Source organism: Staurois parvus, unplaced genomic scaffold (assembly GCF_062004578.1).
Source record: "Staurois parvus isolate SC_StPar_1 unplaced genomic scaffold, SC_StPar_1.0 ptg000897l, whole genome shotgun sequence".
Classification (NCBI taxonomy): Eukaryota; Metazoa; Chordata; class Amphibia; order Anura; family Ranidae; genus Staurois; species Staurois parvus.
Window position 1 is genome coordinate 1,802,802 of NW_028318693.1, and position 13,195 is coordinate 1,815,996.

The 13,195-nt window shown below is 47.4% G+C and overlaps 3 protein-coding genes across 3 annotated transcripts; 1 reads left to right on the top strand and 2 right to left on the bottom strand.

Moving 5' to 3' along the window:
- Positions 1-1,356: 1,356 nt before the first annotated feature.
- Positions 1,357-1,897, bottom strand: LOC149442336 (histone H2B 1.1). Its single transcript, XM_089656273.1, has one exon. The coding sequence runs from the start codon at positions 1,868-1,870 to the stop codon at positions 1,490-1,492; it is 381 nt and encodes a 126-aa protein (XP_089512399.1). The 5' UTR covers positions 1,871-1,897; the 3' UTR covers positions 1,357-1,489.
- A 278-nt stretch (positions 1,898-2,175) lies between these two features.
- On the top strand, positions 2,176-2,636 carry LOC149442337 (histone H2A type 2-B). The gene has a single exon (XM_089656274.1). It carries the CDS (start codon positions 2,187-2,189, stop codon positions 2,577-2,579), a length of 393 nt encoding a protein of 130 aa, XP_089512400.1. The 5' UTR covers positions 2,176-2,186; the 3' UTR covers positions 2,580-2,636.
- A 1,727-nt stretch (positions 2,637-4,363) lies between these two features.
- Positions 4,364-4,675, bottom strand: LOC149442338 (histone H4). The gene has a single exon (XM_089656298.1). The coding sequence runs from the start codon at positions 4,673-4,675 to the stop codon at positions 4,364-4,366; it is 312 nt and encodes a 103-aa protein (XP_089512424.1).
- Between the last annotated feature and the right edge of the window lie 8,520 nt (positions 4,676-13,195).

The window sequence follows — 13,195 nt, forward strand, 5'->3', positions numbered from 1 at the left end:
CCCCATCAGTGATCCTCATCAATCACCCACTGGGACCTGGTGATTGACACCCAGGGCCGCGATTGGTGGCGTGGGTAAGGCTTGCGAACGCCACCTACCCGGATATGCAGAATCATTAATATATACTGCTACATAGTGGTGGGCATTAAAAGACTTGTCAAAAACTTTTTTTTTTTTTTTTTCGTTCAATTAAAGACATTTTTAAAAGTCTGGTATCTGGCTTACCACTTACTCATCCAGCAAGGGGAGGGAGCTGCATAAGGGTGCCCCCTCATTTAAAGGGATACCCTGTTGCTAATGAGCCTGCCTTTCTGCAAACCCCCACAACCACCGGGCCAGGGTTGTGTGGAAGAGGCCCTTGTCCCGCTCAAAGCCGAGGGCACGTGGCCTGGTAAGGCACAGGGGAGGTTGCTCGATCGCCACCCCTCCCCCTTTTCTTCCCTCCCTGTGCTCAGATCAAGGGTACAGTAGTAAGATAGGAAAGACCCCACATGTCCCCTCCCCCCAGTTATTTTTACTTTCAGATATAGTATTCTCCCCTGTCTTCGGCTGTGTGAAGCAACACACTGCATAAGGCATAAATGTGATATAGAGGTGCTGTGATGCAGATGAGAACTGACATATTCAGAGGGTGCCAGTCTCCCAGGATTCTGGTGACAATCCAAAACTGGGCAAATTCCTTCACTTTCACGCTACCTGATAACAGTAAACAGGGAAAAAAGAGAAGGTGAATCTATCTGATGGGGCACAGGGAGCAGGAAAACCTGTTTACCCTTTCTCCTCTTTCTCCAAAACTGATTTTTGTTTTTTACAATAGTGTGCTGATTGTTCCTATTATTCTATTTATTTCTTATAAAGTCCGGGTGTGCAAGGGGGGGTGGGGGGGGGGGGTCTTGGTGTCTGTGAGCTTATGAAAATGTAACACTAGCTGAGGTACATCTTAAAACATCTGGGGAGGGGAGATATTCCAAAGCAATTTCCAGTTACGTTTGCTTGGTGTTTGTAATCTTAATTTTTTAAAGGTTGCTAATAAAACCGTTGCAATGTAATGTTTTCCACATCTCGTACTATATGAAATCAGTAAATCTATTCCTAGTAATATATGGAGTAATGTCTCCATGATTTCTGTATAATTTCCTATGATGCCATGTTACAGCCGCACATATATCAGTCAGTGAAGAGTTAAACATTCGCCTCTACTACGTGTAACAATGTATCAAGAAGAGGAGAAAAGAGAAACAAGAAAACCCTTCCCGTCTATGTGTGTAATATAGTGACACCTAATGGGAGTGTTGAGCATTGCAGCCAATCATCCCATCCCCCCAATGTGCAGGTTAGTCCATCCCTAGAACGAATGTCCAGTGTAAGTGTGACGTGTGGGGGACCTCTAGCGGCAATACAATGTGATGACAGCTCAGTGATTGGAATGGTGGGCGGCTCTTAGAAGAGCCTTTGTGTCCTTGTTGGGATGATGGGGCCCCGGGGGGGATTACTTGGCGCTGGTGTACTTGGTGACGGCCTTGGTGCCCTCGGAGACGGCGTGCTTGGCCAGCTCTCCGGGCAGGAGGAGGCGGACGGCGGTCTGGATCTCCCGGGAGGTGATGGTGGAGCGCTTGTTGTAATGAGCCAGGCGGGAAGCTTCGCCGGCGATGCGCTCGAAGATGTCATTGACGAAGGAGTTCATGATGCTCATGGCCTTGGACGAGATGCCGGTGTCGGGGTGGACCTGCTTGAGCACCTTGTACACGTAGATGGCATAACTCTCCTTCCTAGTCTTCCTCCGCTTCTTGCCGTCCTTCTTCTGGGTCTTAGTCACGGCTTTCTTGGAGCCCTTCTTGGGCGCCGGCGCAGACTTGGCTGGTTCAGGCATGATCAGGGTTCACCACTGCTTGGCTGGCTGCGGGGAAAGTGTGCTGGAGCCGCCCTCGTGTGCTGCTTTTATAGGCGGCCTATGCAAATGAGTCTCATCCCTCCTCACTGTTCTATTGGAGGAAAAAGTCATGTGATGGAATGTGACGTCACGCTTTATTTCCTCGAGTACAGATTGGAAGGGAAACAAGTCTTACCGCTATTAGTTGAATTCTAAAGCAACCAATCGCAGCGTGTGACGTCAGAGCATGGAGTGTATAAAGGAGAGGAAGCGGCTGCTGGGGCCTATCTGTGTGTGATTCGTCAGTCATCCGATCATGTCTGGTCGCGGCAAACAAGGAGGCAAGGCTCGGGCTAAGGCCAAGACCCGATCGTCCCGGGCCGGTCTGCAGTTCCCCGTCGGTCGTGTTCACCGTCTGCTCCGGAAGGGCAACTATGCTGAGCGGGTCGGGGCCGGAGCTCCCGTCTATCTGGCCGCCGTCCTGGAGTATCTGACGGCTGAGATCCTGGAGCTGGCCGGCAACGCCGCCCGAGACAACAAGAAGACCCGCATCATCCCCCGACACCTCCAGCTGGCTGTCCGCAACGACGAGGAGCTCAACAAGCTGCTGGGCGGCGTCACCATCGCCCAGGGAGGAGTCCTGCCCAACATCCAGGCCGTGCTGCTGCCCAAGAAGACCGAGAGCCACAAGGCCGCCAAGAGCAAGTAATCCCCCCACAGGATTCCCTTCTATCAGCCAACACAACGGCTCTTCTCAGAGCCCCCCACATCTCCATACAAAGGGCGGCCATAAGGCTTCTATGGACACCAATCCCACACTCCTCTCTATCTCCCGCTTCTATGGGATTCTCGGGGGGGGGGGGGGTGGAGGAGGAAAGTCGGCGACTTCTTCCCTCCGTCCTGCTCTGTAGATCTCGGATTAGTAAAGGACGTTCTGGGATGGAAGCTGTCACGTGTTTGTAATGACAATTCGAAAAGGTGGAAATCCTTCCCGCCGTCCGGACAGTAAGTCTCCTCTACATCCGGGTGTCATCTCTGCTTCTCCATAGGAAGACGTTTGGACGCCGGGAAGGATTTCTATGTTGAACTTTCTGGGGAGAAAGTGATATCTCGGCGCCCCGGGATTGGGCGGGTTATTTGTAGCTGATAACCGGTTTTCACATCCGAATTCTAAACGGTAAAAGTAGAAAAGGATTTCAGTGACATCAAAAATCTTCCGGATCAGATCATTTCCTCCCACATTTTCTTATTTGTATAAAAATCTGTCATTGCTTCAATTGTCTAATACATTCCAATTTCCCGCCGGAGTTCTATGGACCGTTACAGACGATCTGCATCCATTGACCGTTTTATCCGGGAAGATCGATCAATCCTTCCATTCATTCCGAGCATTGCAGATATTCATGTGAAATGTTTTATTTGTACTCAAAACCCGACAAGATGGAGAACTTCCTGCACTAGGAATAGAGGTACTTTTTTACTCATAAGACAAACATTACTGGCTGATGGAGACAACGCCTACAGCTGTGATTGGCTCAGGTTCAAGAGAAATATTCCGCCCTATTATACCGCCAAATCCGAGCCGGAGAACAAAGGAGACATTGAGACATTTATCCGAGAATTATCATCGCTTTCATTCCAGACAGTTGTATTGATTAGTCAGGGATGTCGGTGATTACTGAGTCATGTCAGTCCTTGTTGTGTTATCTCTGTCCCCAGGATCCTCTATATCCATTGTGTTTGCGGACTAAATCACAATGACTAGAAATGGATTCTGATTGCTGAATACTCCCATATATTGTCTTGTAACCATTCTCAGAATCCAGGATTCCCCCCCCTCCCCCAACATCCAGAACATGAGTGACATACATGTCATAGATCTCTACCTTTCTATATGATGGGAATAAAGTATTGTACGATTCTATCAGATCTGTATACGATCATGTCACTGACCGATATGTATGTGTCCCTTCTTCACACATGTAACAGTTACAGATCCCCCCCAATATCACATCCAGATTGATGTGAAATGACTGGTAGAAATAAGTAATCATGACACCGCCAGATAAATATGTACAATGAATCGATAGAGAAATTACATGTATGAAGAACCAAATCTGTTCCTTTGTAAGAACATCCATTAACCCTTTCAATATTCGGGGCTCAGATCGGGTAGACAATCGTTATAAGCGCATTGCGATCACCGACATGTTTAGGTCACTCAGACCTTAGAATGCAAAATCCGGCATTCAGAACCATATCCATCCCGATTACCGATCACACTATGCAATCAGGTGATTGGACAGATTCATTAGTGGAATTGCCAAACTGTCTTTATACATGACGTCATTCTGTTATATAATCCCCCATTACAGGAGAAGCAGAGAGAATCCTGGAGATGATCAATCAATAGCCCTTTGTATGAGAAGGTGGGCGGCCCTGAGAAGGGCCTTTGTGACGATGAAGGGGGGGGGGGGGGGGGGTTATGAGAATTTATCCTCCGAATCCGTAGAGAGTGCGTCCCTGTCGTTTGAGAGCATAGACGACATCCATGGCGGTGACGGTCTTCCTCTTGGCGTGCTCGGTGTAGGTGACGGCATCGCGGATGACATTCTCCAGGAAGACTTTCAGCACTCCGCGGGTCTCCTCATAGATGAGGCCGGAGATGCGCTTGACTCCCCCTCTGCGGGCCAAACGTCGGATGGCGGGTTTGGTGATGCCCTGGATGTTGTCCCGGAGCACCTTCCTGTGGCGCTTGGCGCCGCCTTTCCCCAGACCCTTCCCTCCTTTACCGCGACCAGACATGACGAGTCTTCTCTGCTGCAAACACCGACTGAGGTCTGGGCTGGGCCCGCCTTCCTTTTATAGAGTATGAGCGGACCTGATGGGAACCCTCCTGGGAAGAGGCGGAGTCACACCCATTCTTTACACACAATACAATTGGATTCATCTGGAAGCTTTCTCCACGTTCCGCCCTTTTCAGATCCCTTAATGACAATAGAAATCCATCTCCAGGAGAAAAATCTCTTCATTCTTCTCAATGGTTTTCTATTTCTTCCGCGGAGATTACACAGAAACATTCATCTTTCACATTTCAGAACACAAACCATCATCACCAGTTCTATTGTTAGCAGCAATTTAATATTGAGAAATATGACTTGGAAATAAACAACACAAACATTTATACCGATGCCCCACGTTCATGTTTATAATATTGAGCGGACCTGAAGGGAGACTGATTGAAAGGGGCGGGGTCACAGCCATTCATTCCTCTGCAGAGAATTTCATTGATTTAGACCCTTGTAAACATTTGGATGATTTTTAGTGACTGATTTGGAGGAGGAAACCGATTTGGTTCCTCAGACATGTCATATGTTCTCTCTGGATACATTGTCCGTATTTCTCTGGCAGTCTCCTTATTTCTACCAGTCATTTCACATTTGTTTTTAGGAATATTCTGGATGTGATATGGGGGGGGGGGGGGGATCTGTAACTGCTACATGTGTGAAGGAGGGACACATAAATATCGGTCAGTGACATGATCGTATACAGATGTGATCATGGAATCTACAATACTTGTATTCACAATGTGTTACATGATTCGGTAAATATGGAAATCCATCTCCAGACTCATCAATACATCTACTTGGGATGAAAGCGATGATAATACTTCTCGGATAAATGTCTCATCTGATCAGTTCTCAGGTCGGATTTCGCGGTATAATCTGGCGGAATATTTGTCTGGAACGATCTACTCAATTCCGGCGGAAAAATTTGATGTCAGCGATTTGAAATTTGAGCCAATCACAGATGTGGGCGGTTCCTTCATCAGCCAGTAATGTTTGTCTTACGGGGAGACCCAAACAAGTCCTGTCCGGGATACTTTTTTTATTTGCACTAACATACAATTTTGAGGACGAGCTCTCGGGGAATGTCCCCTTCTTCAAGGTCCGAGCAGTACTGTACAAATCACACAGTTTTAGCAGAATGTTAGAAGAGATGAAGAAAATAAGAGGCTAGAGATAAAACACAGCAATCTCTAGCCTCTTATTTTCTTCATCTCTTCTAACATTCTGCTAAAACTTTCCTGTCGCAAATGCACTAATACGGCTACAATCACCTCAAGCAAAAGGGGAGACCCATAGAAATGTATCCGGAGATCTCGGTGTCGATGTTTCTAGTGCAGGAAGTGTTTTCTTGTTCTGTAGACTTTTCATTGATCTCTTCTCTACAACTAAATCAACAGACTAATAACTAGATCTTGTCGGGTTTTGTATTCTGAGGGATTGGAGGGAAAACAGAAATCTTAATAAATGCGCTTTATATGAATATTTGCAATGTCCTTATAATGATGTTTGGCTGATCGCAGAGCCTGGAATGAATGGAAGGGTTGATCGATCTTCACAGATAAAACGGTAAATGGATGCGGTCGGTTCTCCGTATCGGATTGGGCGGTAAGAGGGCGGATTGTCTGTGACGTCACATAGAATTCCGGCGGGAGATTTGAATGAAGCAATTAGAAAGTTGATCCAATGACAGTTATAGACGTTTCCTTCAGATAGTAAAACATCTTTTTTTTCTACGTGGAGTGTGAAGGAGGTGATGAGATCTGTTCCCTCAGTCGGGAGGATCGTTGTTCGGTATATATTGAACGATCTCTGATCTTCAGGAGAAACTCATCACAACTAAAGGAAGGCGGATAAGATCAGTCCCTGGAATAAGATGTCATTTCCCCAGAGTCTCACACTGAAAGCATTTTCTATTATTAATGTATAATTGTCATCATAATTAAAATATATAATATGGTATTATAAAATAATTATAACATTTAAATTATAAAAACAAATGTTACAAAAGTCAGTTATTTTAGATTTTGTAACAACATAACTTGATGATAATTGACATGGGGGAGGACACACGCCGCAGGACTTTAAAAACCGGTTCAGCTCCGCCCTATAGCAGAATTACTACTACAGGGCGGGCTCCCTGCACACAATCATATGTATATATACATGACTTGTGCTCCAGCCTTGATCGCCGCCATGGACGCGCGCGCCTGCCGACCCAGGGGTGCCGTGGTTCCGTGCCCAACCGATCAATCAGCAGATTAAGGCCAGTGATGTTCGGCCTGGATTTGCTGATTGATCCCTGACCTATCAGTGATCCTCCTGTACCTGTGGTTACACTTACACAGGTACAGGAAATGATGCAATCTTCTCTCCCTGGGTACATTCCACTCCAGAGAGAGAAGAAAGCAGATCCACGTGGGTCAAAAGCATTACACTTTTACAGTAAAAGCACAGCTAGGTCACATTTAACCCCCTGATCTCCCCCCTGTTAACCCCTTCACTCCCCTGTCAGTATCTTTAGTACAGTGTACAGATTTTTTTTACTGATCACTGTATTAGAATTCAAGGGATGTTTTGTTACGGGTGGAGTTGAGCAGGGCCTCTTTACTGGACAACCCAAGGAATTTGCTAAGAAGCATGGTGAGTATTTTACAGAACTCGATCAACGCCACAAGTTTTTGGAAAATGAAGAAAGAAATTGAAAAATGTTTTACGCATGACACTGAAAAGTGGCCCTTACTGCCACAACGATGGCAGAGCTTGGGCTGCCCTGCATAGAATGCTACCAAGTGGTCCCTTCCCAAAAAGGCTGAAGAGGGAAGATGCTGTATCACGTTTCCCACCACCCTCAGCTTCACTGTGGCCGTCCAACCTCCTGTCCATATCCCCCTGTCATCCAGAATCTTATGTAGGGGTCCCAAGACCTCTCCATACCTCCCCAACCATATCATTGTGTCCGCCGCTGGTATGGACTCATTCCTAATTAAGATGGTAACATTCTTTATCAGGGGCTGGCGAGAAACGACCTTAGGGAGAATCCCTGCCCACCTAGGGGACGCTTTACAATAAGCCTCATATCTTTGCCAGAATATGTCCAGGCTGTCTGCCCTAACAAAGGAGATGTCGTACTCTCCAGTACCCACAGGGGTAATAAACGCAAAGATATCTGCCGTCTGAAAGTCCATCTCAATGACCCTATCCACAACTTCCTTCCTGCTTGGTGGGGGGCCCTCACCCATCCACCTTAGTTGCACCACATTCCTTCTGCTTATTGCAGTAGGTGACCCCACCACACACATCTCAGCAAGATTACCAACACCCTGACCTCCTCTCAGGGCTGCTGAATAGCTCAATGTACCAGCTGTGGGATCGAGGCTGGTCTTAACACTCGGAGGGAAGGAGAGATAGTGGGTGCAGGTGGGATAGAAGCCGCAGGAGGGACAGAGGCTGCAGGAGGGATGGGATCCATAGGAGGGATGAGAGCAGCGGGAGGGATGGGAGCTGCAGAACGCATAGGAGCCGCAGGAGGGATGGAAACTGCGGGAGGGGCTGGAGCCACGGGGGGGGGGGGGGGGGGGGATCAGTAACACCGGGGGTACCTGTACACATAGGGACACAATTATCAGACAGCACAATGTCCTTAGGGTCCATACTCACGGCACACGCCGGTGCAAGAGGCTCCATCCTGCCCACCTGCAGATCCATGTCAGTAATCACAGGCTAACTGACAGCTAACTTCACACCGCCCTCCAGCTCACTAGAGAGCCTGTGCAGCTGTACGTACAATGCTCTCTTCCTCTCCTTCGGCTTCACCGGCTTCGGGACTCTCTCATCTTTACTGTCAGAATCCTCTGATGTGAAACGGAATTGTCGCCCCTGCAGAGGGGACTCCATTTCAGCCACAAAATCCAGGGAACCAGCACACTCAGCCTCTTCCACTTGAGATCGCCAATCCTGGCTCCTTTGTGGCTGCCGTGGGGGGATAGGGACAGATTCCTCCACTTCACTCCCTGGGGGACCCTTAACCTGCTGGGTAGATCCGGCAGATACAGCAGACTCTTGCACTCCCTCACTCCTCTTCTCCTTAGCTGGGCCATCTGACAAGTCTTCCAAGGATGATGACCCCACCTCCACATGGCCCCTCGCAGCAGCCAGGGACTTGCTCCTGGCAAGCTTAAACCGCTTCTCATTCTGATATTTTTCTTTGAGCAGGCCACTGGCAGCTTTCAGAGAGGCTACCAACTGGGTCTGCTCATGCACTTTGTGCTCAAGTGCCTCCAGCTCAGGCTTCATAGCCTGCCTTTTGGTGTTCCATACACGGTCATAGAAACATCTAAAACGCTTCAGCTCTAACCTCCATACATTCAGCTTCTCCTCCTCATGTCCAAGTTGGCCAATATGAGCTGCCACACGGTCTCTGTACATGCTGTAACTTTCCTCCTTCTTTGGGCCTATTCCCAGGTCCTCAACAGTTTTTGATATGAGGCCGGTACTAGGGCCCTCAGGGGGTCTCCTTCCACCGGGATCCTGCCCAGGACAGCTCAACCTCCCTGGGCAGGCAAAGCAAATCTAGCCCTGGCTTTCTCAGGCCCCTGGAAGCACTGCAGAGCTCTCCACCATGCGGCCACACCCCAGCTGATTGGAGCTGGCTAGGATAGCTGGATATTTTTTTTATTAAAGTAGGTCTTGCAACCAGCTACAAAGAAAAACATTTCCTTACAAAAATATAAAAATACAAAATATAAATAAATACATAAATTAATACATAGACCATTCCTCTGGTACAAATCAAAAAAAGGATCACATTCCTAAAGAAATTATATGAACAAACACATAACATAGCAACATTGCTTTAGGCCTATGGCCTTAAGAATGAATATCACATACAGAATAAGGCTTTTATAGCCACATCATCAACAAAAATCATCATATAAGAAAATCAAAAGTAGAAAGGGGAGGCTTTTATGGCCTCAACCAGCATATATGGGAAAAAAGGGCCTCTATGGCCACAAACATACATATGGGAGAAAAGGCCTTTACAGCCACATTACAGTTTGGGGAAAAGGCCTTTATGGCCGCGTAATAACCTACATAACATGATACTCTGCACAACCTTACCCCTAGTGGGGAAACATCAAACATAACATATAATACAATTCGTTAGGTTAAGAAACCCGATCTTCAGGCACTTGTAGCCTTTCTTCAAAAAACAGTATTTCTTTATCAAAATCTAGGGGGGTGAGAAGAAAAACAGGAAATAAACCAACACCCGAGATTAACAGATGGCAGCTACAGGCCTGATATTCCTCCACGCCTTTATCCAGGCCCTTTGCTGCCACCTGTCTCTCTCAAGACCCCACATTTTCTCAACCTCACCAAGAATGTCACACACCACCATCTGGACTGGAAGGACCTTCTGCCAAAGGGAAACCTGACACCATGCATTCCAGGTGAAGTAACAGACCACTAAACAAACTAGAAAAATAGTGTCAAAATCATACCCAGCATGGCTTTCTAATGCCCCATATACCCACTCTGCATAAGACATGCAGTGCAGGAAGGGGATATCCAGAGTCCTCCCCACCTCTTTATACACCTACATATTGAAGGGGCACTGAAGCAAGAAGTGGTCCATAGATTCCACCTCACCCCCACACTCCATCCTCGGACAACCACGATCATCCAGAGAATGGTACTTCAAGTTCCCCCTCACATAGAGCCTGCCATGAAATGTGAGCCAGGCCTGGTCTCTAAATTTCAAGAGTATCGGCTCCAAATTAATCAAACGTAATCCCTCCCTCATAATATGGCCTGGGCAATCCTTCAAGGCACCAGTGGTGCATGAAAAGCAGTAGCCACAATCCTCGCACCCAGGAGCTTCCTAGGGAGGGACCTGACCTCCTCTGCCGTCACACACCACCGCCTAAGTAATTTCAGGCATGAAGCAACATAAGTCGGGAGCTTACAATGTCTAACCCTCAGGCTTCTCACTAGCCCACCATTCTCCCAGCAGCTCAGAAGAGGACTAAACCAGACCCGGAAAAGGCTTACCCATGCAGGTGGTCTCTCTGCTAACATCCTACCAAAGTTATGTTTCAAGAACATCAGAGAGAAAAAAAACAAAAGCCACCCTTCCGCCTGGATAGGTAGGTCACATTCCTCTTAACAAGGTTACAAGGAAGAAGCAGCTGTAGACCCTCGTATAGAGAGACTCTGGCAAGAGACCAAAAAACCTGACATATAAAAAAATGGGGGTCAAGTAAGTCTTGATCAAATCGACCCTTTCCCTTAAGGAGTGCCGCTACCCCTTCCAGCATCTAATTTTGACCTTGGATCATAGAAGGATCCTTACCCTTTGACAGTAAAATCACAGCAGACTGTCTCATGGTGGGAGGGAGCGAACCCTCCTCCAGACAGCAGCTAAAGACCTTCGCGAGATGAGGTGCCAAGCTGGACTTAAAGTTCTTTAAAAACTCTGCTGTCAAACCATCTGACCCTGGTGTCTTTTTAATGGCCAGACTGTCTATGGCTTTGACTACCTCTTCTGCCGTGATCTCATCTGTCAAACTTGCAAGCAAGATGTTCTTTTCCAGACCTGGCATAGTATCCAGAAAGCTCAACATCCTTGCCCGTTCGAGGTGCCTTTTCCCCAAAAGTTCCTTATAAAAGGACCTTGAGACCTCCAAGATCCCTGACCTGGATTTTGTCAGTGTTCCCATACTATCCCTTAGGCCGGTGACCGTCTTAATCGCTGCGCTTTGTTTGCAGTTCTGGTAAGGGTCGGGTGAATGGTACTTCCCATAATCCCTCTCCAGAACCAAAGAAGCGTGCCGGTCATACTGGTACTTTCTGAGGAGAAGCTTCACCTCTGAGATAGCCCCCGAATCTCCACCGCTAGAAACAAGGCGGTCAAGCTTCCTCTGCAGCCGCTGGTAGGCAATGTACCTATCAAGCTGCTTATTTTTACCTATGGCCTTGAAAAACCTGCTGATCCGCACCTTAGTAAGCTCCCACCATTCTGACTTACTGTTGCAGAAATCCAGGATAGTTTCCTGAGCCTGAAAAAAATTCCTCAAAGGATTGTCTCACCTCCTCATTGTCCAGCAGGGCCAAATTAATTTTCCAGATACCCCTCCCTTTCAGTGGTGCATCTGAAATATTCAAAGACACAGTTAATATAAGGTGATCAGAGTACTCCACCGCCGAGTCCCCCTTTAAAAAAAACCTGTCTATTCTACTTTCACTTCTACCTCGCCTAAAAGTGAATCCCGTGCTGTCTGGGCTGCGCTTAATTAAGGCATCCTCCAGAACTGCTTCCCTGACTATTGCATTCAGAAAAACGCTGTCATATCCCAGCCTGTCATTGAAGCCTTTCCTGTCCTTGGGCCTAGTAACAGTGTTAAAATCCCCCCCAAAGACAACCTGCCGGGACGTAAAAAGGAAAGGCTTAATCTTTGTGAAGAGGCATTTCCTGTCCCACCTGGACTGCGGTCCATAAATATTAATAAGGCACAGTTCCTGCCCCCTCACAAGAACGTCTAGTACCAAACACCTTCCTATCTCCACTTCGATGACCCGCTGGCACGTTACCATACCGGTAAAAAGCACCGCAACTCCGCTGTAAAGCTCAGCCGCAAGAGACCAATAAGAGGGACCGCACCTCCACTCCCACTTTGCCAGATGAGCATCAGCCAAGCAATTAAGCCGGGTCTCTTGCAAAAATTAAATGTCAGCTCCAATACCACTGAGAAAAAATAAGGCTGTACTCCTAGCACTTACAGATTTTATGCTGGCAACATTAATGGTTGCCACTAGAGATGAACGAATCGAAGTATCCGAAGTGGAATTCGAGTCGAATATCGGAAAAATTTCGATTCGTGCCGAATCCGAAAAATAGCCTAATTTGGACGCGCGAATCGAAATTTTTCAGAAAATGGCGGCTGACATGTGCGGCGACGGAGCGGGGATGTCTGGGAAGGCGCGCAGACAAGGCGCGCTGACCCATAATGCATTCCTCAACTACATGTGATCGCATCAGCCAATCAGCAGCCAGCCAGCCAGCACTGTGTAATGGTCGAGCTATAAATAGCGGCCATTTTGGAATTCTTCATTTGCCTGCAGTTATTGAACAGAGGCAGACCGCTCTGTACTAGGGACAGGGACAGAGTTAGGGCCACAGAAACGATAATTGGGGACAGAGAAAAGTTACTTAGGGACAGAGAACCATTACTCAGGGACACAGACTTGTTAATGAGGGCCACAGAATCGTTATTTAGGGACAAAGAAACGCTAGTTAGGGCCACAGAATTCATAATCAGGGACAGACAGAATTGTTACTCAGTGCCAGAGAATTGTTACTTAGGGCCACAGAAACGTTATTAGGGCCACAGAATTTTTACTCAGGGACAGACAGAATTGTTACTCAGTGCCAGAGAATTGTTACTCAGGGACAGACAGAATTGTTACTGAGTGCCAG